The sequence below is a fragment of the Moschus berezovskii genome, chromosome 21 (genome assembly GCF_049115385.1).
Source record: "Moschus berezovskii isolate FMDL1 chromosome 21, NW_MosBer_1.0, whole genome shotgun sequence".
NCBI classification, from domain to species: Eukaryota; Metazoa; Chordata; class Mammalia; order Artiodactyla; family Moschidae; genus Moschus; species Moschus berezovskii.
Genome location: NC_142480.1, coordinates 709,967 through 734,102, shown reverse-complemented (window position 1 = coordinate 734,102; position 24,136 = coordinate 709,967). Strand labels below are relative to the sequence as shown.

The following is a 24,136-nucleotide window of genomic DNA, read 5'->3' as shown; positions in this document are numbered from 1 at the left end:
CAAGAGGTGGGGGGAGAGGACCCCTCCTTGGGCCCCCAAAACGAGATGCTCTTTTCGAGGACCTTTCCTGAGCTCCGCTGCCCCGTTGGCCCAGTGGGCAGCTCTGGTCACTGCCTGCTTGTCTGGGTCCCCGAGTTCACTGGGAGCCCCACACCAAGGGCCACCGCTGCTCCCAGACATGCGTTCTCCAGTGTCATCTGTAAAAACCGCAGAAAGGGCACTGATGGATAATAGGGAGACTGAGGCAAAAGAGGGGATTTGTGGAGGAGCACACCGCGCCCCTGGGCGCCCCAGTGCGCCCGCGGGCAGGAGCTCGGGGTGGGGGGGGCGATGCAGCTGGCCCCCGCAACCCCAGGGCTCCGGCTCCACGTCCCGCCCCGGCGATCCGCCGCGGGGGTCAGGGCGGGGGGACGGCGCGAGGGGGCGCCGGGGGCACAAGGCGGGGTCGCGGGGTGGGCGAGCCTCGGGAGGACGCCAGGGCCGCGCGGGCCTGGCGGGTGGTCCAGCAGTCGGGGCCGAGGCCTCGGGGCGCGGCAGGGAAAGGGGGGCATCAGGGGGCGCGGGGCGCGCGGGAGCGGGCAGGCTCGCGGATGCGCGGCTCTGGGGCTGCGGGGCGCGGGGCGCGGGGCCCCGGGGTCTCTCCGGCCCCGCCCTGCCGCTCCCGGGGGGCGGGGCGCGGCGCTCTGGGCGGGGCCTGAGCGCAGGCGCGGGGGCGCGCTCCCGCGGGCCGCGGGCGGGGGCGCCTCCTGGGTCGCCGGCGGGAGGGGGAGCGCGAAACCTCACTTCCGGTGAGCCCTCCGCGCTCCGGGATTGGGCGCGAGTCGGCGAGCGCGCGCCCGCCCAGCCAATGGGCGGCGGCGGCGGCGGGCGCGCGCGGCGGCGGCGCGCGCGGGCGGGGCGGGGCGGGGCGGCCGCAGCCTGGTCGCCGCCCGCGGGCCTGTCCGACGCCCGCCCGGCCGGCCCCGCCGCCTGGCAGCCATGTGACCGCGCCGTCGCCCTCCGCGCGCCCGGCCCGTCCGCCCGCCCGCCGCGCGTCCGCGGCCCGGCCGCAGCCCAGGCCGCCGAGGGAGCGGCGGGGGCCGGCGCCATGGCCGAGCGGGGCCGCCTGGGCCTGGCCGGCGCGCCCGCCGCGCTCAACACGCCGGTGCCCATGAACCTGTTCGCCACCTGGGAGGTGGACGGCTCCAGCCCCAGCTGCGTGCCCAGGTACGCCGCCCGGCCGCCGCCGTGTTCCCGCGCGCACCTGCCGGCCCCCGGGACCGGCCCCCGGGCCCCCGCCCGGGCCTGCGCCCGCGCCCGGCCTCCCGGGACCTGCGCACCGGGCCCCGCTGCGGGCCGCGCGCCGGGACCGACCACCTCGGGACCGACCACCCCGGGATCCCCGCCCCGGGCCGTGGCCTTGGCGCCCCACGTCGGGCGCGCGCCTTCTCTGCGCGCGAGCCCAGGCGCGTGGATGGTCCTCGAGGTCTCGGTCCAGTGCAGCCGAGGAAGCGGCGCCGGCTCTCCCAGGCCCCGCGCGGTCCCCGGGCTCTCGCGGGCGCTCACCTGGCTCGCGCACGTCCGGCATCCTTGCACCTGCCTACCAGTGCGGTGCCGGTGGAGTTGACTTAGGGTGTGGTGTCTCCTCTCTGCACCGGGTACCATAGATTTCCTTTTGCGTCCGGTCATACTGTCACGCCTGAGTGGCCTGGGAGTCACTCTCGGGGCACGCAGTGTCCAGAGGACACACATATCTGGGGCCACAGCTGTACTGCTTCATTCTTCCTCCTTCTGAGGGTCTGGCCCTACCCCTGTGCCCTGCTGGCCGGAGTGTCCGCCCTTTCTCTGTTTGCACTGTGCTTTGTAATTTGGGGACTTCCCTGGACATAAGCACTGCTCCTTACATCATGCCATCGCCAGAGATGCTGCCTTCTTCACTTGGTGGGGAAGCGTACTGTCCCCAGCAGTACAGCTGGAGGAGGCTCACCCATGGGGCAGCGCTGTGTCCATCCCCTGCTTCTCCTGCCAGCTGGAAGCTCTGTGGGTTTTTTCCCAATCAGTGGTCCTTCCTGAGGAAGCTCCTAGGCTGAGGGGGAGAGAGACAAGAGTCATGCCAGGGCCTGGTTCTGCAGTGGACGCCAGGCCACGAGGGCTGCAGGCAGGCAGCCAGGAAGAGCTCTCCCTGGGGAGACCTCCCGGCGGAACCGGAGAATGTGGCCGTGTGTGTGGAGGGGGCGCGCTCTGCCGTGGCTCCTTCAACAGGTGGGCAGGGCGGGTGCTGGGCACGCAGAGGTGCCGGGGTGCCCTCCCAAACGCGGGGCCCGCAGCTCAGGGTGTGGCTGTGCCCAGTGGAAGGCTGGATGCTCCCCGGCCTCTGTGGGCCCCTGGGAGAGTGGGGTGTTCGCAGGACGTCTGCCTGCTTGCCTGCTCTCTGGGAGGCCTCACCTGCCCAAGCCTGGTCTCTGCCCTCCTCTCTGCGGTCTTGGCATTGGACCCAGAGTCGGGTCATGCTGGACAACCCCCCCCGCCCAGTGCGCCTTTTCTCTGCCACCCCGTCCTCATCAACACCCCCCCAGCCAGACTTCTTTTCTCCCTGGGGGCTCAGATGCCCCCCTCCTGGTGAGTACATACACCCTCCCGCGCCCCCCTCCCCGAGCTAGGAGTGCAGCCTGCCTTTTCTGCACCTTTCAGCAGCCTCCTGGGGCTCTGAAAAGACCACAGATTTTAACCAGAGTGAGGAGGGGGAGGTGGCGGGGGTCCGGGGCGTGGAACTGGTCTAGGACGCCCACTCTGCTGTGTGTGCATGGGGAGGGGTGGGGGCTAGGCAGCGCCAGCACAGCTCTGTCCCGGGTGGGGGCACGGGGGGCAGGGCAGGCAGGTTGCTCTGTGGGCGTGGGGCCCAGCGGCTGTAGGGTGGGCAGGCGCAGAGCACCCCTGCCCGTCCCGGCGCAGCCATCCCCACGGGTGCTGCTGGCCCCACTGCCCCCCCGGAGCAGGCCCCCGGGCAGGCTGTCCACCCTGCCTGATTGGAGACTGTCCATGTGCTCGGCGCGCACCCAGCTCTAACCGCTGGAGCTGCTGGCTGTGGTCCCCATGAGACAGCGGTGCGTCTTCACTCTGGGCACTGTGGCCGGCCCCCAGTTTGGATTAGTGACGAACCCACCCCTGAGCCTTCTCGCACTGGCAGTAGCGTTTTGGGGGGGGCGTGTGCTCGGTGTTACTACCAGGAGGCTTCCTGGAGCGGCTATGCCAGCTCACCCCCACTGGCGTCCCCACTGCTCTGCATTCTTGCCAACACTGCCTGACTTTTAATCACTGCCAATCTGGTGGGTGTGAAATGGTATTGTGGTTTTAATTTGAATTTCTCTGATTACTGATGTAGGCCACTTGTACTTCACCGTCAGCGAAATTCTTGTTCATCTCTCTTGCCAGTTTTTTTTTTCCTGTTTTATCCCCCGACTTGAGCCTCAGTGGGTTTTTAAGGGCCAGTAATTCCTTTTCAGCGCTTTTCAACACCCTCTTCTCTGCAAGGCCATGATGCCATCCAAGGTGCACCTGGTGTTGGCCTTGGTCTTGTCCTGTGGTCTGTCCTCCCCAGGGCTGTTGGGAGAGCTCTCTGTTCTCCCCCAGAGTTGGTGCCAGGCCTGCGGGGCTGTGACAGAGGCAGGCTCAGTTTCCTGGATTTCCTTGGGGGAACAGACCGCAGCCCCTGCAGTGACCCACTGTCCCCGCCCCCTGCGGGGATTCCCTGAGCAGCCTCCTGTCGCACCCCCACCCACCCCTCAACCTGCTTCAGTGGGGTCTGGGGCACTTTGAACCCTTGTCCTCGCCCCCTAGTTTCCGTCCTGTTCAGGTTTGTGAATTAACGTCGCAGGGTCAGATATCTCTCTGCAGGCTCACTGAGCGCGCACGTCCCTGTGCAGCCTCCTGTCAGCGTCCTCTGCCTGGCGCAGCCCCCGCAGGCGCGTGCTGATTGCCCGGGCTGCAGGTGTCGCCCACCTGGGCTTCTGTGCAGGTCCTATGTTCCCCCGTCTTTCCAGGTTCAGCCACTTTGGGACCTGCGCTGGGGTTTCTCCGTGGGGGCTCGCTGGGCACTTGTAGTGTGTGGGCGCTGGGTGTGATCAAACTCTCAGAGCTGGATGTTGTCCTGCTCCTTTCCCTGCCGATGTGGCTCTTCCAGCATTAAATGTGCCTCTCCCTCTTGGAAACAGAGCAGTTTGCCAGCGTGGTGGTGCCCTGGTCCCCTTCCCGCAGGTAGGTAGATGGGATCAAACTTTGCTCAGGACCTCCCATCTCTGTCTGGGGTCTGTAATCTGCTCATCCGCTGTACTTACCCGATTTTGATGCCAAGATACCTGCAGAGTGAGCTGCCCCACAGCGTGTCTGTGTGAAGCAGGAGTTGTTTGTTTCCTGAATGTCTGGGCAATGGTGAGACTGCCTGTCAGGGGACCTGACTCCAGGTTGCTTTGGGCCAGGGGTAACTCCTGACTTGACTGCTTAAATGGTTGTAGGACCCCCATCCCTGTCTTTCAGTTAGCTTTAGAAATACATTATTCTGTGAATTTGTCTATTTTCTCCCAATTTTCAACTTGATTGGCAAAAAGTTGTTCCTGCTATTCTTTATCTAAAAAATCCCTGCAGGACATGTAGAGCTGTCCCCTTCTGATTCCTTCCGTTGACCATGTGGGTGGGCATCCACACGCTGATCTGTCTCACCAAGAGTTCATCAGTTTGTTTTTCTTTAAATGAATATTCACATCTTCCTTTACGTTTATGCTCTTTATTTTTGTCATGTGTTCTGATCTCTTAAGATACAGACATAGATTCTTCTTTCTCCTCTTTTCCTTCCGTGTTGGGTTTTTTAATTACTCGTGTATTTATTTGCCTTTGGCCGTGCTGGGTCCTCGTGGCCGTGTGGGTTTCCCTAGTTGGGGTGTGCGGGGCGCCTCTGCACTGCGGCGCATGGGCTTCTCTCTGCTGTGGCCCCTCCTGGCACCGAGCACGGGCTCAGAAGCTGACGTGCTCAGGCTTAGCTGACCCGCAGCACATGACATCTCCCCGACCAGAGCTCAAACCTGTGTCCCCTGCATTGGTAGGTGGGCTCCGGATAACCAGGGAAGTCCCTCTTGTAAGATTTTAAAGCTGCAAAATAAGTAATGTTTTGACTGCATTTCACAAGCTTTTATGCGTAGAGTTGTTGAGTTTAAAATCTTTTTGAAAAAAAATAAATAAATAAAATCTTTTTGAAAAATTTCCCTTTTTCCTTCTTTAGCATGGTGGGATATTTCAAAGTTTCTTCATATCCAAACTTTTTTCTCTTATTTTTCCATTGTTGGAATTCATTTCTCCTTTTTTTGTTGTTTTCTAACTTAGTTGTATTGTGGTCACAGAGGGTGGTCAGTGTGACGCCAGGTCCTCAGGATGTTTTAGGGCTTGCTCTGGGGCTCCGTCTGAAAGCCAGGGTCCATGCCTGTCCTGCTTGTCCGGGAAAGGGCCAGGGTGTGTTTGGCACCTGGTGGTGCTGAGTTTGATGCCTGTCCCTTTGGGTCATGCTTGGCTTATCATGTCTTCAGGCTTGTTACCTTTCTTGTCTACTTAGGAAGCAGGAAGAGTCTCCGAGCCTGGAGGGGGTCGTCCGTTTCCCCTGGAGCTCTGTCCTCAGGTCACACCCCTGCGGGGTCACAGGCCCTGAGTGCTCAGGGCTGACCCCGCACCGCGGCGCTTTTCCTCATGACCAACTTGGTAGCAGCGTAGTGCTCAGCTCTCTGTTGGAAATATCTGCCTGCTCTATCTTTTCCCACCTTGTTTCTTTACGTTTTCCTGTGTCCTTACATGTTGGCTGTGTTTTTTATTTGGCACCATCTAGATTTCATTTTCATTTAATCCGACAGTCTTTATTTTTTAACCAGGACATTCAGTCCATTGTTATTTGTCTAAATTACTGATAGTTGGGTTCATGTCTACCACTTTATTTTTGTTCTTAGTATCCTTTTTTTTCTCTAAGTTGCTCTTTTTCATTGTACCTTATCGTGCATGGGTTTATTTCTTATTCCATTTTTTATTAGTTTGAAACTTGTCACTATTTCTATTTCTTTCATGGTTACCATGTAAATTGCTTGCTTGTAAATTGCTGTTGTGTTTCAGACTTAACTGTAAATTCTTTTCCTGAACAACAGAGGGACCTTAGACCATGTTATTCTGACATGTCACTTCACGTTTGCGTGCTTTTGTTTAGAGTATTTTAATATTCTTTTTAAGCCCACGTGGGATTATTGTTATTGCTTTCTATTGTTAATACTTGATTAATCTCAAAACTCACCACTTTTTTTATTCTTTTTGCATCTCAGAAGTGTGAAGTGAAAGGTGCTCAGTTGTGTCTGACTCTTTCCAACCTCATGGACTATACAGTCCATGGAATTCTCCAGGCCAGAATACTGGAGTGGGTACCCTTTCCCTTCATCAGGGGATCTTCCCAACCCAGGGATCGAACCCAGGTTTCCCGCATTGCAGGCAAATTCTTTACCAGCTGAGCCACAAGGGAAGCCCAAAAACACTGGAGTGGGTGACCTATCCTTTCTCCAGTGGGTCTTCCAGACCAAGGAATAGAATCGGGGTCTCCTGCATTGTAGGCCAGTTCTTTACCAGCTGAGCTGCCAGGGAGTCCCCATTTCTCCTCCCACTTCTGTCTGGAAATGCATCTCTAGGGTTTTCTTTAGTGAGGATCTGCAGTAACATCATTTAGTGTCTCTGAGATGTTTACTGTTGTCCCAGAGGGTGTCTTGCTGGTTGTGGGGTCCTGTGCAGCGTCTCCCAAATGTGGCTCTCAGTTTGGCTCTTGTGAGGTCAGCGTCAGTCAGGTGTGACTAGCTTGAAGGTCTGTCCTTTCTCCCCGGTAGCTGTGTGGTCACCTCTGTGGTGTCCGGGGAGGGGAGTTTCTCTTGTGTGCCTGAGTTGGGGTCACTGGGCTCTGGGCGGGAGGTTCTCCTGAGTTGGGCTCACTGGGTTCGAGTTGGGGTCACTGGGCTCTGGGCGGGAGGTTCTCCTGAGTTGGGGTCACTGGGCTCTGGGCGGGAGGTTCTCCTGAGTTGGGGTCACTGGGCTCTGGGCGGGAGGTTCTCCTGAGTTGGGGTCACTGGGCTCTGGGCGGGAGGTTCTCCTGAGTTGGGGTCACTGGGCTCTGGGCGGGAGGTTCTCCTGAGTTGGGGTCACTGGGCTCTGGGCGGGAGGTTCTCCTGAGTTGGGGTCACTGGGCTCTGGGCGGGAGGTTCTCCTGAGTTGGGGTCACTGGGCTCTGGGCGGGAGGTTCTCCTGAGTTGGGGTCACTGGGCTCTGGGCGGGAGGTTCTCCTGAGTTGGGGTCACTGGGCTCTGGGCGGGAGGTTCTCCTGAGTTGGGGTCACTGGGCTCTGGGCGGGAGGTTCTCCTGAGTTGGGGTCACTGGGCTCTGGGCGGGAGGTTCTCCTGAGTTGGGGTCACTGGGCTCTGGGCGGGTGGTTCCACGAGTCCCGGGAAGTCCTCAGGCACTCTCCTCTCCCCGGCTCTTTCCTTGCCTCTGGACCCCATGGACGCAGTTGCCCTTTCCTCTGGTGTCACAGACTGGCTGCCGGGCAGGCTCTGCTCTTCCCTGTTTGAGTGGCCAGTCCTCAGCCTTCCTCCCTGTGGAGAAGTGTCCATGCCGCTCGGCACCCCAGCCTGCAGGAGGGCCTGCGAGCGGGTGGGATGGGCCGTTCCCGCCGCGGGCAGAGCCGTGATGGAGCGGTGCTGGGCAGGTGCCTGTGGCTGAGCATGAGGCTGTGTTTGGCGTTCGGGGGAGGCCGTGGATCTGTTTGGCAGGCGTGGGTTTAGCTGGAGGCTGAGGGGGGTTGGATGTGGGTGGGGTGGGAGGGTAGGTCGGGGTTGAGAGTTGGCTGGGCTTTTGGGGCTCTCAAGAGGTGGGAGCTGAGGGAGAGACCAGGGCATCTGACATCAGCCATCTAGGCCTGCGGACCGGGGTCTCGGGGGAGGCCTGACCCCTTGCTGCCCCCATGATGGCAGTGCCAGGCCCCAGCGCACACCTGGGTGGTGGGCTGCTCCTCCAGCAGGTAGCAAGGTGGGCTCAGTGCCGTGAAGTGCTGCCTTCGAGGGTGAGTGTGGAAGGAGGCAGCTGCTTGGGGCAGGGGGTGTCTCCCATGACGCTTTGCGATGGGCAGTCAGCTGCGTGGGCCCCGCTCATGGGCACACCTGCCCTTCCTGTCTTCCCAGGATCCGGGCACCAACTCTGGCTCCCCCTCCCCCCAGTGCCCCGCCCCAGGAGGGTGGGTGAGGGGGGCCTCGGTGCGGGTGGGCGGGGCCAGGGTCCCCCCAGAGAGCAGTCTGGAGAGTCAGGGGCCCTGCACGTGGAGGCTCCGGATTGGGTCTTGGGGCTCCCTTGGGAGCCCGAGCGTCACTTGCTGTGGCCGGAGTGACCCATGGCCGCCAAGGTTGGGGTGCTCGGGCAGGTGGGCGGCGGGACGGGACCCTCTGAGGCCATGTCCTGGCACCGCTGCCCACCCAGACCCCACCGACCATCGTGGCTCCTGCGGGCATGGCCTGGGCCCGTCAGACGTTGCAGTCCGGCCCCTGGGCTTCCGGCCTTGGTGGGAATTGGCTTGCAGTTGTTCCTGCCGGTGCTGGGTATTTTGGGCTCCAGGATACGGAGGGCGGTGAGTGCATGAGCCGCTGGCTCCTCCCAGCACCTGTGCCTGGTGCTTGACAGTGGCTGAGCATGGCCCCAAAATAGCGCGGGTGTCTCTGGAAGCTGAGTCCCCTTCTGCCCTGCAGTGGGTCTCGGACGCAGCCTCAGCCGGGGGGCTTTGCAGAGGGCCAGGACACATCGCGAGGACCTCCCTGCCTGTGAAATAGGGTTTCTAGTGAAGCTCTGTGTATTCCATGTGGCCCTCACCCGCTGCTGTGTCCACGGGGTGAGAGGTGCGTGTCCTCCGGGAGCCCCTCAGCGCAGTGGGCATGCAGCAGCCGCTCTGCTGAGCTGGTCTTTCTCCCCTTTGGAGGTCAAGGCCGAGGTCCAGGGTCTCCTGCACGGTCAGGCCAGCTTGGGTCCTGGCGGCACCTGGAACTGCGTGGTGACGGGGACGCTGTGCACTGGGTGTGTCTGCCCTTTTTCCCGTCGGGCCCATGGCAGCTGGTTGATCCCCGCTGCCCCACCGGCCTTCTGTCCTCTCCCCAGCCAGGCCACGACGCCTCCTTGCTGCGGGGCTGCCCCCAGCTCCGTTCTCAGGAGAGGTGCTCCTGGTGGCCTTCACCTTTGTCCCACTGGCGGGGCATGGGAGGGGGTGGAGGGGCTGGGACAGGCGAGGTCTGCAGGAGGGGCTCAGGTCTCCAGCAGCGAGGGCCCGCAGTGGGCAGCACAGAGTGGGGCACCCGGGGTCGTTGTGAGGCGCCTGGCCTGGCCTCTTCTGCTCGGGCAGACGTGCTGGTCTCTCAGCCGAGTGGCCTCATGTGTTCGGTCTCCCACCCCGGCTCTGTTTCCAGCATTCATGGCGTGATTCGCGCCCCCAGCATGGGCATCCCTGTGTGTGCATGAGGCCTGAGCAGAGTCATGTGGACTTAGGCGTTGCTGCCCCCAAAGGCAGAGCGCTGTAGGTGGGGGTGCCCTTCAGAGGCACTGCCCTTTGCCCAGACCTGGCCATGACCTTCCGTGCCCTGGGTTCTGGCTGCCTCTGCCCCAAGCCACCTGAACAGGCTGCGTGCCGCCTCCTGTTGACACTGGGCTCCTTTGTCCCTGCCTGCTTTGTCTGTGGGGTGTGCGTCCCCATCCTGACAGTGGTGACGCCCCCACGGGGATGCCCTTAGTGAGGAGCTGTGGGCCCACAGCAGCTGGGACCTCGGCCCCACCCCTTCCCAGAGCCTCACTGCCCAGCCCTGCAGCTGCCCTAGCGAAAGTTCTGTTGGGCGGTGGCTAGTCTGGACCTTTCTGCCTTTGCATGCACAGGGATGGGATGGGCTTTTCCGTCACAGTTTGCACTCCGGGGCCTCAGCATGGGCTCCAGATGTTCTGCTCCGTCTGGTTGCGATGTGGTTTAAGGGCTGTCACGCTTTGGCAGGTTAGCAGGGAACCACAGTCGCCACCCTGAGCCGTGTGCCTCCCGCCGGCCCGGGTCTGGTGGGAGATGAGCTGAGTGTGGAGCGCATTTACAAATACCGTGGTTGTCCACGTGGTGCCAAGGCGTGCGCCAGCCAGCCCCCCGAGAGGAGTGAGGGTGGGGCGGGGCTCATCTGGCAGCTGATGGGGGGGATCCACTCTGAATGAGCCCCCGGGAGGCTTCCCAAAGTGGGGGGCTCAGGAAAGGCCGAGGGTCCGGCACTGATGCCTGAGACGGCAGGAGGGTGTCTGGGCCCGTTACTGCCGGCCAAGGCCTGCCCGGGGTGGGGGTATCATGGAAGGCTTCAGGGGTCTGTTAATGAGTGGCTGAGTTGCGGGGGGCTGCTGCACCCTCGGGGCTGTGCTGGGGTCACCACAGCCGGAGTGTTGTACCAGCTTTGGGGTGATGGTGAAGGTCGTTCCAGGGGAGAAGCTAGCTCAGAGGGAGGAACCCGCTCCCCCCCCCACCCCCCGCCTCTGTGGGCAGAGGAGCAAGTCTGTAGGGAAACCACGCTGAGCCCGGCTTTCCTGACCTCGGTCCCCTTTCACAGCCTCCTCCTGGGAACCAGCTCCCCGGAGAGAAGGCCGGCTGCCCTCCCCAGGGCCTCGGGCCTGGCTCAGCCGACAGCCAGTGCTCCATCTGCAGAGGCCACACCAGCCGCTGCTTGGAACGGTCGCTGGGGGCTGGGCGCCCTGTCCTGCATGTGCTCTGGGCGCGATGGGAGCCTGGAGCCACCGTCCTCACGGGCAGGTGGACGGCTCCGGCAGCCCCGCCAGGCCTTCCTGCTGGAGACGGCTCCTTGGGGGGCCCAGTGGTGTTTCCCGTTAGGTTATTTGCGTTGGGAATAAAGAGATGTGTCAGGTCAAACCTTTGAGAGTGCTTTCCAGTTCCCTTTCAGAGGAGAGCGAACGCAGAGTCTTCCTCAGGGAGCGACGCGGCCCCGGCAACTCGGGTCACTGAGGCTTGGTGCAGCGGGCTCCTCCAGGCCTCAGCCCGGGAGTCTGCAGGCTGACCCCCACCCACCCCCATCAGGCGACCATGGCACCGGGCCTGCGCGCAGCTGCAGAGCAGCAGGGTGATGGCCAGGCCTCTGGGAGGCGCCATGGTTTGTGGGGGGCCCAGCACGGCTGTGGGCTGCACCCCCCCTGCTCTGACGTGACCCTCTCCCCCCCACATGCCCCTGTGGCTGGCGCGGCAACTCCATCGACGTTCAAGGTTTGCCCACGGCGTCTGGACGTCCTGGAACTGGGTTGGCAGGTGGTCCAGGAGGGACGCTGGGCATCCAGGGGCGTCAAGGGCATGTGGACCCCCCTGCTGGGCCTGTGTGATGCAGACCGCTGGGTCTCCAGGGCCTGGGCACCCCCTGGGGACCGCTGCAGGGCATTCGAGCCGCCAGAACCTTCCGGTCGCCACAGAGCCCGCGCTTGCCCCGAGGGCTTCTCCGTGGCTGCATGAGGTCCAGGTGGGCCGGGGGGACACCCTGCGGTGCCTCTCCACACCTGTGGCCAAGGTGACCAGCGAGGCCTGGCGTGCCTCGCTGAGAGGGAGCCTGCAGGTCCGTGGTGCGTTCTCTGGGTTCATTCCCCAGGAGCAGGCGCACCTGGTGCCCCATCTCAGGGGGAGACTCCGGCTCATGGAGCAGGGTGGGGGCCCCTGCAGTTGGAAGAGGGAACTTGGCATGAAGCACCCCGGGGTCCCAGGGCCCCTCTGTGGAGGACAGGGGCCCACGAGCAGGTAACAGTGGTGGCTTCACACCAGGTGAGCGGGGGTCCCAGGCTGACCCTGGTTCTGTGGTGAGAAGCAGCCGAGCCTGGGGCTGGCCCCCCTCAGTGACCCTGCTATCCCCTGGCTCATCCCTGACAGGCCGTCCCCTTCCCAGATGGAGGGCAGCGGTGTGGCTGAGAAGGGGGATCTGGGGTGCCAGGACATGTGGGGGCAGAGGGCAGATGGTGCCGCATGCATGGTGGGCCGAGTGGTTCCAGGAGGGCGGGTGTGGTGGACTGTGCGGGGGGCGGGGCAGGAGCGGCCGGGGAAGGGGTCCTGTGATGGGTGCCCTGGGTGAGGAGCAGTGGGAGGTGTGCACTGTGATGGGGGCGCTGGGAACCTCTTGTGAGAAGCCGCTCTCCTCGGGTGGCCCTGCTTCCCAGCAGTGATGGAGCGAGGCTGGGGCAGTGAGGTGTTGGCCCAGGGAGGAGGGGGTCCCTGGGAAACTGGGGGAGCTGGACGTCTGTGTCTCAGACCTACATGGCCAGTTGGTGCCAGGGGTTCTGTGGGGCTGTGCCCCACGTCTCAGGTGCAGAGTCCGGGTGAGTGGGAGCCCCAGGAGAGGCCTGAGGAGGGCACGTGGTCTGACAACGGGTCCAGTGCGGGGGGTCTGAGCAGAGGTGCAGGCACGGCGCCTCCTGAGGCTGGGCAGCGTGGGGCGCTCGCAGACATCTGTGGGGCCGTGGGCCCCCACCGCGTGGGCGTCACTCCGGCTCGGGTCACGGTGGGGATGGGCCTCCCCCCGCCTGCCTCCGACTCCCCATTGGCCGCTGGGTGGGAGCCCTTCCTCTCCCGCTGGTCCCTCCTGAGCACATGGGGACCTCACAGTGTGGGACCCTGCCCCCCCGGCCTGGTCCCAGACCCCCCCTCACAAGGGATTGGCCTCCACACGCCTGCCCCCTCCAGGTGACGTGCTCTGGCCCCGCACCCTGAGACGGGGGACCCTGGGGCTCTGTCTGCCGGCCTCTGGTGGCTCTGAGGTGTTTGTGATAAGCCGCCCACCAGTGGCTCCCCCGTGGGCAGTCTGTGCTCTGGTTGCTGGGAAGTGCCTTTCCTGAGTCTGGCTGTCTGGGGGTTGCTATCACCGTGTTGCTTCCTCCTCCTTAGGACCCGGTGTCTGCCTGGCTCCTGTCGGCGGAACACTCGTCTGAGGGCTGCTTGGATGCCCTGCTTCCTTCCCTCCTCTGCCTCCAGTCCCCTTCCTGGATGGGGCCGCGCCCCATGGTGTCCAGTGCCGGCCCTGACTGCACCCCCAGGGTCCAGGGGTGCCCCTGAGTGGAAGCCCTGCCTTTGCCGAGCCCCGCTGGGTGGCTGTGGGGGGCCCAGTGGATGCTGCGCCCAGCCCTTGGTGGGGGCCTACTGGGCCCCCTGGGGGAGGCGTTCTGCAGGAGCCTTGGGGCACAGGCTGGAGGAGGTGTGGGTAGAGGAGCCCTGGGCGTGGGTTCCGGGCTCAGCATCCTGCTGGACCACAGCCCGGTGACACCCCCCGGCCCCGCCCCCACCAAGCTGGGGCCGTGACTCCTGAGTGAGTTCAGTCCTGGGCGCACCTGCCTGCTTGGGGCAGAGGGGAAGTCCTCCCAGGAGACTGGCGCCCCGTGTGCACCGTCAGCTCAGCGAAGAACCCTGACGTGTGGCTTGGACCCCAGGCCCCTAGTTCTCAGGCTCTGGGGGTGGAGGCCCAAGGCCACGGTGTCCGCAGGTTGGTTCAGTGTGTCTCTCTGTGGTGTCCTCACCTGGGGCGGGGGGAGGCTCGAGGGAGCCGCCTGCGGTCCTTCTACAAGGGCGCTGACCCCCTTCACCAGGGCCCCACCGTCCGCCCTCATCATCCCAGAAGTCCCTTCTCCTGACAGCGTCATGTAGCCTCCCGTGGATTTGGGGGGAGCCGGAGTCTGCAGCCCCGCTGTGCCCAGTGTCCTGGCGGCGCCTGTGTGTGCTGGGCAGGGGGCCGTAGCGGTGTGTGCTGGGAGGAGCCGGGTGTGCCCCCAGCCTGGACCCGCGCCTGTCGGGTGTGAGGACCAGCTGCTGTGAGAGTCAGGGAGCCCCAGGCCCCCGCCCTGCCTTCTGGCTCCCGGACCCCTTCTCATCTGACCTGGAGCCCCCTGACCACCCCAGACAGCCACGCCCCACAGCCGGCAGGGCAGGGCCTCGCCTCCCGGGAGCCGGCCTGAGGCGGGGGCGGGGCCCGAGGCGGTGGGGCGGGACCTGGGCAGGGCTGAGGCGGTGGGGGCGGGGCCTGGGCAGGGCTGAGGCGGTGGGGGTGGGGCCCGAGGCGGTGGGGCGGGGCCTGTGCAGGGCTGAGGCGGTGGGGGCGGGGCCTGGCAGGGCTGAGGCGGTGGGGCGGGGCCTGGGCAGGGCTGAGGCGGTGGGGGCGGGGCCTGGGCAGGGCTGAGGCGGTGGGGGCGGGGCCCGTTGCGGGGCGTGGTGCTGATACGGGGGCGGGGCCTGAGGCGGGGCGGGGCCCACAGCGGCTGCACACGCGGCGGTCCTAGCCTGTCACACGCAGCCCCCTGAACTTGGGGTCCCCAGAGCTGGCTGTGGCTCCCCGATGGAGTGGCCTGGGTCGTGTCTGGTCGGTGGGGCAGCCCAGGGCTCTGAGCCCTGGGGAAGCCTGGTGCTGAAGGGGCTGGGACGCGGGCCCCCCCTTCCCCGACCCCATGGGAGGTCCCGCTGGGGCCCGGTACAGGCACGTTCTGAGCTGGAGGCAGCCGTTGGCTTCAGCCCGTGCAGGCAGCGCTCCCGGCCCTCTGGGCTCGCGGTCCCCACGTGAGTCTTCCTGCCTGGAGGGGGCCGCCTGCGCCACTGATCCGGCCCTGAGGTGCCTGAGGCGCCCGGCCGGCCTCCGCGCGCCACGTCCCTTGCTAACCGTGCCTTCCCCCCGGAGTAACGCTGCTCGCCTGCCGGGCCGTGCTGGGCGCGGGCTCTTCCTGACAGGGCCCCTTTGCCCTCACGCCCGGGACCGCGTGGGGTCTCCTCCGGCGGTGGGTGGGGGAGGCCCTCACGCCCCGGGCCTCTGGTCGTCATGGCCCGCGGAGGAGTCCCGATGGCCTTGTTGCTCGCTGGGCGCAGGCCCCGTGCTGAGACGGCGCTCTGGTGTCTGTCCAACCCCTTGGGGGCCTCCCTGCTGTGGACACGGGTGATCTCTCTGGGCCGCTGGGCCCACGTGGCTTCTGCGCAGCACCCATGCCTGTCTGGACCATCCTGCCAGGGCCCGCTTCTCCTGTGCGTGGCTCCTCTGACTTTACACCCACCGCCTGGTGCTCCGGCCCCCAGCCCCCATGGGGGCAGCTTGTGCTGGGGCAGGAAGTGGGGTTTATGGTGGCCCCTGCCAAGGCCCTGGCTTTGGTGCCGAGGCGCCTGCCTGCCCCTTGCTTCCTGCATGGCCATCCTAGCCTCACGGCAGCTGGCAAGGAAGCAGAGAAAGCACCTCTGATCTTCTCTCTTGATTAGCAGGAAGCAGCCGTGTCCTGGGGCCTGGACACTGGAGACAATCAAGCTGGGCCAGCTGGAGTTGGCATCTGCCTCCAGCTGGAGCGGGCAACTGGAGTTCGGGGTGTGGAGGGAGCTGGACACTGCCTGAGCTTTTTGGCCCCGGCCCCGCCCCGGACTGCCCTGAAAGCGAGTGCCTGGGGGCACCCATGCCACCTGGCTGCCCCAGCTGAGCTGTGTGCGCCTGCAGCCTGATCCCCCAGGGCGCTGCCTGTGGGCCTGCCCCACCCCACCCTGTCCTGCCCCCAGGCTGGCCAGTCCTAGGGCTCAGGCCGGGCCTATGGTTGCTGGTTACCGCAGGGCCCCAGCCCCCACTGGGGCGGACAGTGACCATGCAGACAGGCTCAGCCCCTGGGGACGAAAGGCCCCCTAGTTTTCCCTCCCACCTATGCCGTCAGTCCGTTTGGGGCCACAGAGGTAGCCCCCCAAGTGGCTGCGGTTTGACTGATGTGGTCTGAGTTCCTGAGGCTGAGTTCTCCTGGGAGGCCAGCCTGGCACCGGCGTTTCTTGGAAGCCCAGGAAGCACTGTCCTTGTCCTTCATGGGCTGCACACTGTGGGGGCTGGACTCACCAGCCCTGGGGACCCAAATGGTCTACCCTGCGCCAAAGCCCAGCGCTGCTGGCGGGACACGGTGGGGCAGGCTTTCAGAGACCCGATGCAGGGTTCGGTGGTTAAGAATCCACCTTGCAGTGCACGGGTCACAGATTTTATCCCTGTTCAGAGAACTAAGGTCCTACAGGCCATGGGGCATGAGAAGACTCCTGAGAGTCCCGTAGACAGCAAGGAGATCAAAGCAGTCCATCCTGAAGGAAATCAACCCTGAATATTCATCAGAAGGACTGATGCTTAAGCTCTAATATTTTGGCCACCTGATGCAAAGAGTGATTCATGGAAAAAAAATCCTGATGGTGGGAAAGATTAAAGGCAGGAGGAGAAGGGGGCGACAGAGGATGAGATGGTTGGATGGCATCACAGCTCAGTGGACATGGGTTTGAGGAAACTCTGGGAGATGATGAAGGAAGGGTGGGGAGGCCTGGCGCGCTGCGGTCCATGGGGTCACAACAGTGAGACCTGAGAGAGCGACTGAACATCCAAATTCCGCAGGACAAATAAGCCCGCCCTCTGGGACTCCTGGGCCCACGCACTGCAGTGAGGACCCATCTCAGCCAAAAACTCAAAAAAAGAGAGGCCTGATGCAGCAACCCCACGTGGCCAGCAGATCTCTCTTTGAGAGGAGGAACTGGGCTGGAGCCACGCTTGCACACACGTGTTTGTGGCGGCTGCCCAGTCTGCCAAGTGTGTCCTGACACCTGCCAGGTGGGTGAACGCAGGGCGCGCCACCCGGCAGAGGAGCTGACCCCCAAGGCCACGTGTGTGATCCCTTGTACAGAGTGTCAGACCAGGCACAGCCACCAGGAGAGACCTGCCACCACTGTGCTGTCGGGGTGGTGGGGAAGGGGAGGGACTGTGGGCTGGTGAAGTGGTCCTGGAATTAGAAGTGATGGTCGCTCAGCACCGGGAGTGGGCTGAGTGCCACTGGCTTTGCGCCCTTGGACGTGGTTAGTCTGGCCGACTACACATTGTATGTGTTTGACTTCAGCAGAGAGTGTAATGAGGGCACCGGGACGTTCCGGACCCAAGGAGACCAGGCGGGCAGGCAGACAGGGTGCCGGGCTCGGGTGTGGCGCGGGTGCCTTGGGAGACAGCCCCTTGCTAGTGGGCAGCGCCCCCTTACTTAGAGTCCTGATGCCCCAGCTTGCTCTGCACCAGGTTGCTCCCAAATCCCACTGGGAGGGGTCCCTGGTGGCTGCGGGGGGGCTGTCTGCTGAGCTCTTGTTACTTTCTGTGGAGCTCTAGCTTTTCCACTTGAACACCGGGGCGACAGGCAGGGTGGTCAGCGCGGGCCCAGCCGGCCCTGGAGGCAGGGTGCTGCGGGCGGGGGCCTTGGCTCCCCGCAGAGCCGCCTGGGCACTGTGGCCGGCCTCTGTGGGCCGACTGTCTCCCGGCGGCGCCTCTGTGGGCGCCTTTGTGCTGGGACATCAGTCCTTTGTCCGCCGTCAGCACCGCGCCGCATCTCGTGGCTGTGTTGGTTTCTCTCTGCTCGCTGTAACATCTGCGTTTCCGATCTCAGGAAGGGTTAGAGTCCCAAGGAACAGGGCAGCCCCTGGGTTGGGTGCCTGGCCCCTGTCCTGCAAAGACCTGGGTGCGCCTGGCGCTTTCCTCGGCCTGGGCCTGGAATGTCTCCTGTGGAAATTGGCGGGCAGAACGGCCCCCAGCCCCACTGTCCCACACTGGGATGAAGGTCCTGAGGGAATGAAAGCAGTGTGTTCTCGAGTATTCCCTCCCTGGGTTCCTCATGGCACAGGTCACAGGAGCTGAGAGCGGACGGCCGCCCAGGCTGCGTTGCCGTGTGAAGGGATAAGCGAAGATGCCAAGTGCACACGGGACACTGACCCGGCCACGTGCTCGGTCCCCACGGGACACTGACCCGGCCTCGAAAAGGAAGGCAAGCCTGACAGGCCGCAGCTCGGATGCACGTGCTGAGTGACACGGCCAGTCGCGGAGGCCGGTTGTGTGCGATCCTCTCTCAAGGTCCTTAGCGCAGTCGGATTCGTAGACCGGAAGCAGAATGGGGGGCTGGGGGCTGGGGGGCGGAGAGCGAGTGTAGGGTGGGGACGCAAAGGGAAAGAAGCGCAGGGTGGTGACGGGGGCGTTGCAGCGTCCGTGTGCCTGAAGCCGCCGGGGCCGGCCGCTGGGAGGCGGGAAGTTTCACGTTACATATGTTTTACCGCCGAGGAGAGAGGTGGACGCTGGCAGACTCCCACACGCGGCTGCAGCTGTTACGCCCTCCAAGGGTGAGGAAGCATTAAACGCGGACGCCTGGGGGCTCACCAGCCTGGATCCTCTCCACTGCCCGGCTGGACTCCCAGTGGGGACCCCGCACGGGGCTTGGGCACGTCTGCCTGGGGTCCTGTCCAGGGTGGAAGTAGCTTCCAGAACCCCAGGCCTGCCGAGCCCCCCTGGGGAAGTTTTCTTGCTCCGCCCCTCGCCCCCCTGGGCCCGCGGACCCTGCGGAGCTCCGCCCAGACCCCGCCCCTCCTGTCTCCCTCAGCGGAATGCAGCCCAGGCATGGGGAACTTGGTCTAAAGGAGGTGCACAGCATGCTTCGTGGGCTCGCCCGTGCCCCTGGGCGGCTGGGCCACAGGCTCCTGTGTCTGCTTGGCGCCCACACGCAGGACGGGGGGTGGCCGGTCTTCTAGGGAGGACTGGCTTTGTGCCCTCTGCAGAGCCCACTGCCCTGGCACTCAGAGCCCAGGCTCCGAAGCGGGTGGGCTAGGACTCTGTGCTGGGACTGGATGCGGGTGCTGGCCAGGTTTGGGGGGCCTCGGGGGACCCTCAGCCTCCTCCCTGCTGCGGGTTACTAGGGGAGGGCTGGACAGACTGGCCTCCCCTCGCCCCTGGGGAGGGTTAACCACGCCCGTTATTGTCCTTGGAAACGTCCCATGGACCTGGGTATAAAAACATCTGCAAAGCCAGGTTTCCCTGAACTTCACTAGTTTTGTAACACACAGAAACCAAGGGTGTCCGGACATGGGGTCCTCTCCTCACCCCTCCCCAACATGCCTTCCCTGACCTCGGGGACCCATGTAGCCTGAACCCCTGGGCAGAGCCCTGCTTCCCCAGCGGTCCGTGCCCTGATCCGCGTGGGCCTTGTCGAGTGACCCGAGGTCCTTGCTGCCCTGCTTTCCCATCCCAGGGCGCTCTGTGCATCTTCTCTCATCGGCCTGCCTGCCTTCTGTCCCAGGGCCTGGTGTCCGTCCACCCTGGCCCTAAGACTGAGCTCAGTGACTCCCCCCCATGCCCAGGCCCGGCACCCTGTGTGCCAGGTCCCATGCGAGTCCTCCTCGAGTCAGCTCCAGAGAGGACGTGCCTGACCCTCCCCCAGAGTGCCCCCTTCCCAGCCCCTTCCTCTTCTCTCCCTCCACTCCCCCTCCACTGGCACCTCCCTCTTCCTCCGGAGTCTGTCTAACGCCCAGGCAGGCCCTTGTCCTGGGCACGGGCGGCTCCATCTGGCAGAGTAGCCAGCCCTCCAGCTGAATGGGCACCAAGCAGCAGCCCAGGAGCCCCATTCTGTGAGAACGCACTCCACGGGGCCCACTGACCTGAGGGCACATGGAAGCCTGAGCCCCAAGCGTGGCCTGCAGAGACAGAGACCCCCAGGGTCAGGGCTTGGCACTGCCCCCTGGGACCCACCTGGTGGTGGGCGGTGCTCTGAGGGGCCGCGCTGCCTTCAGCCCAGTTGGAGCCCAGCCTGTCCGGGTGTCCAGGCTGTGGGCAGCGCTGCAGCCTGCTGACTCCTGCATGCATGCCTCGGTTTCTGCTTTGCTAGGGCCGAGAGCCGTGTGTCGTCCCCTGGGTCCCTCCATGCTGGCAGTGGTCCCGCAGGCTCAGCTCTGCCTGCACAGCCAGAAATAAAGACCCTGGGGTTGGAGTGTGTGTCGGGGGCCCTTTCATGCTCAAGATGGGCGTCCCCTTGTCGTGGGCAGAGGTGTCTTCCACACCTGTCTTTAAGGTGGTCCCTGCTGGCTCAGACGGTAAAGACGCCACCTGCAGTGCCAGTTACCTGGGTTCGTTCCCTGGGTTGGGACGATCCCCTGGAGGAGGGCATGACAACCCACTCCAGTGTTCTTGCCTGGAGAATCCCCATGGACGGAGGAGCCTGGTGGGCTCCAGTCCATGGGGTAAGAATGAGTCAGACACGACAGAGCGATGAAGCACCCCAGACATAGAGGCTCCCCCAACACCGAGCAAAGCCTGCCAGCTGGACAGCCTAGTGAGATGCTGCAGGAAGGGGCGAGTCTGATGTCCATCAGCCAGCTGTGAGTCTACCAAACGCAGAAAGACGGAGCAGAAACAGTTCTTTTCGGCATCCACACTCGGACGGAAGAAGGGTCAGTCCTTCTTGGGACCCTCTGGATGAGGAGGAGCCCGGGCCAGACGGGCCAGGGAGGGGCCTGGGGGTGGGTAGCCTCAGAGCATGTCTGTGGTGGGGCTTGTGAGATCAGAGTGCTGGGTGGGTGTTGGGGACCGCCCTTCCTGGAAGTTAGGGAACCCCAGCATGACAGTGTGGCTGCCCTGTGTGGACGGTGGCAGTGGCCCTGTGCTGTCGAAACCAGCTGAGTTGGTGTCATGTGTGGATTTGATGCTAAACACTGAGACGCCTCATTTTAAATGCAGGTGTTAGAGAGGGAGAGACTAAGCCTTCTGCCGTGGGAGCACCCAGCTCAAGCTGTATAGAGATCAGGGCAAAGCTTAGGATGAAAACAGGAGTGGAGGTCACAAGGACCAAAACTTAATGAAATAAAAGCAATATTAAATATTAGCAAAAGCTGGAAGTCGACTGCTTGGAGAGACTAATAATATAGCAAACTGGCAAAAGTAGTGAAAAGCGAAAGCACACACGTAAACGATTCTGGAATGAAATGATATAGATAAAGTTGAACACCATAAGCATTGTCAGTAAATATGAAAAATAAGTAGGAGGTTTTTCTAGAAAGAATATGAATTACTTAGTAACTGGCTTAGTAAAATAGAAAATGTGTAGAGACCAGTTATATTAAAATCCCTTTTCTTCTCCAGAGAGCACCAGATGGTTTTATTTGTAAATTTTACCAGGTCTTCCAAGAATTAAGTTCTGTCTCATATGAAGTGTTCCAGAGATTGAAAAGATGTTTTTAAAAAAGGTGACACTGTCCATTTTATGAGGGCAATAGAAGCATGGAAACCCCCAGGGGAAGCGCAAGAGTGGGGACCTCATGGACATACACGCGAAAACCCTAAAGAAAATGACAGAAAAAAAAAACACAAAACCCCTACAAGATAAAAAAGACAGAATTATCTCATGAAGTAGAAATTATCTCAGGAGTGTGTGAATGATTTATTTAACCTTAGAGTACTAGTTATTTTTATCAACATTCAGAGTGAAGAGAAAATTCATATGATGTATCCAGAAAAAGCATTTGATGGAATTTAAGAGACATTGTTAGGAGAAGGCAATGGCACCCCACTCCAGTACTCCTGCCTGGAAAATCCCATGGATGGAGGAGCCTGGTAGGCTTCAGTCCATGGGGTCGCTAAGAGTTAGACACGGCTGAGCGACTTCACTTTCACTTTTCACTTTCATGCATTGGGGAAGGAAATGGCAACACACTCCAGTGTTCTTGCCTGGAGAATCCCAAGGACGGTGGAAACTGGTGGGCTGCCATCTATGGGGTCGCGCAGAGTCGGACATGACTGAAGTGACTTAGCAGCAGCAGCAAGAGACTTTACTGGGGATGTGGGCTTCCCAGGCGCAGTGGTAAAGAATCCACCTGCCAATGCAGGAGATGCAGGAGACCCAGGTTCGATCCCTGGATTGGGACCACTTCAGTACACTTGCCTTGAGAACCCCACGAACAGTATCAAAGGGCAAAATGATAGGATAGTGAACGAGGAATTCCCCAGGTCGGTAGGTGCCCAGTATGCTACTGGAGATCAGTGGAGAAATAACTCCAGAAAGAATGAAGGGATGGAGCCAAAGCGAAACAAATACCCAGTTGTGGATGTGACTGGTGATAGAAGCAAGGTCCGGTGCTGTAAGGAGCAATATTGCATAGGAACCTGGAATGTTAGGTCCATGAATCAAGGCAAATTGGAAGTGGTCAAACAGGAGATGGCAAGAGTGAACGTCGACATTCTAGGAATCAGTGAACTAAAATGGACCGGAATGGGTGAATTTAACTCAGATGACCATTATATCTACTACTGTGGGCAGGAATCCCTTAGAAGAAATGGAGTAGCCATCACGGTCAACAGAAGAGTCCGAAATGCAGTACTTGGATGCAATCTCAAAAATGACAGAATGATTTCTGTTCGTTTCCAAGGCAAACCATTCAATATTACAGTAATCCAGGTCTATGCCCCAACCAGTAATGCTGAAGAAGCCAAAGTTGAACAGTTCTATGAAGACCTACAAGACCTTTTAGCACTAACACCCAAAAAAGATGTCCTTTTCATTATAGGGGACTGGAATGCAAAAGTAGGAAGTCAAGAAACACCTGGAGTAACAGGCAAATTTGGCCTTGGAGCACGAAATAAAGCAGGGCAAAGACTAATAGAGTTTTGCCAAGAGAACGCACTGGTTATAGCAAACACCCTCTTCCAACAACACAAGAGAAGACTCTACACATGGACAGCACCAGATGGTCAATACCGAAATCAGATTGATTATATTCTTTGCAGCCAAAAATGGAGAAGCTGTATACAGTTAGCAAAAACAAGACCAGGAGCTGACTGTGGCTCAGATCATGAACTCCTTATTGCCAAATTCAGACTTAAATTGAAGAAAGTAGGGAAAACCACTAGACCATTCAGATATGACCTAAATCAAATCCCTTATGATTATACAGTGGAAGTGAGAAATAGATTTAAGGGACTAGATCTGATAGAGTGCCTGATGAACTCTGGACGGAGGTTCGTGACATTGTACAGGAGACAGGGACCAAGACCATCCCAATGGAAAAGAAATGCAAAAAAGCAAAATGGCTGTCTGAGGAGGCCTTACAGATAGCTGTGAAAAGAAGAGAAGCAAAAAGTAAAGGAGGAAAGGAAAGATATAAGCATCTGAATGCAGAGTTCCAAAGAATAGCAAGAAGAGATAAGAAAGCCTTCCTCAGCAATCAATGCAAAGAAATAGAGGAAAACAACAGAATAGGAAAAACAAGAGATCTTTTCAAGAAAATTATAGAGATTCCAAGGGAACATTTCATGAAAAGATGGGCTCGATAAAGGACAGAAATGGTATGGACCTAACAGAAGCAGAAGATATTAAGAAGAGGTGGCAAGAATACACAGAAGAACTGTACAAAAAAGATCTTCACAACGAAGATAATCATGATGGCGTGATCACTCACCTGGAACTAGACATCTTGGAATGTGAAGTCAAGTGGGCCTTAGAGAGCATCACGACGAACAAAGCTAGTGGAGGTGATGGAATTCCAGTTGAGCTATTTCAAATCCTGAAAGATGATGCTGTGAAAGTGCTGCACTCAATATGCCAGCAAATTTGGAAAACTCAGCAGTGGCCACAGGACTGGAAAAGGTCAGTCTTCAGTCCAATCCCAAAGAAAGGCAATGCCAAAGAATGCTCAAACTACTGCACAATTGCACTCATCTCACACGCTAGTAAAGTCATGCTCAAAATTCTCCAAGCCAGGCTTCAGCAATATGTGAATCGTGAACTTCCAGATGTTCAAGCAGGTTTTAGAAAAGGCAGAGGCACCAGAGATCAAATTGCCAACATCCGCTGGATTATGGAGAAAGCAAGAGAGTTCCAGAAAAACATCTATTTCTGCTTCATTGACTATGCCAAAGCCTTTGACTGTGTCGATCACAATAAACTGTGGAAAATTCTGAAAGAGATGGGAATACCAGACCACCTGACCTGCCTCTTGAGAAACCTGTATGCAGGTCAGGAAGCAACAGTTAGAACTGGACATGGAACAACAGACTGGTTCCAAATAGGAAAAGGAGTACGTCAAGGTTGTATATTGTCACCCTGCCTATTAACTTATATGCAGAGTACATCATGAGGAACGCTGGGCTGGAAGAAGCACAAGCTGGAATCAAGATTGCTGGGAGAAATATCAATAACCTCAGATATGCAGATGACACCACCCTTATGGCAGAAAGTGAAGAGGAACTCAAAGGCCTCTTGATGAAAGTGAAAGAGGAGAGTGAAAAGTTTGGCT

The 24,136-nt window shown here is 60.8% G+C and overlaps 1 protein-coding gene across 4 annotated transcripts in view; it reads left to right on the top strand.

Annotated features, from left to right (window-relative positions):
• The first annotated feature begins 911 nt into the window (after window positions 1-911).
• The window catches only part of PACS2 (phosphofurin acidic cluster sorting protein 2), a 63,752-nt gene continuing 40,527 nt past the window's right edge, over window positions 912-24,136 (top strand). For all 4 annotated transcript variants that reach the window (XM_055418673.2, XM_055418672.2, XM_055418671.2 and 1 more), the window contains exon 1: window positions 912-1,206. In XM_055418673.2, coding sequence (XP_055274648.1) covers window positions 1,088-1,206 — 119 coding nt within the window. In that variant the 5' untranslated portion in view covers window positions 912-1,087. The remainder of the gene's footprint in view (window positions 1,207-24,136) is intronic.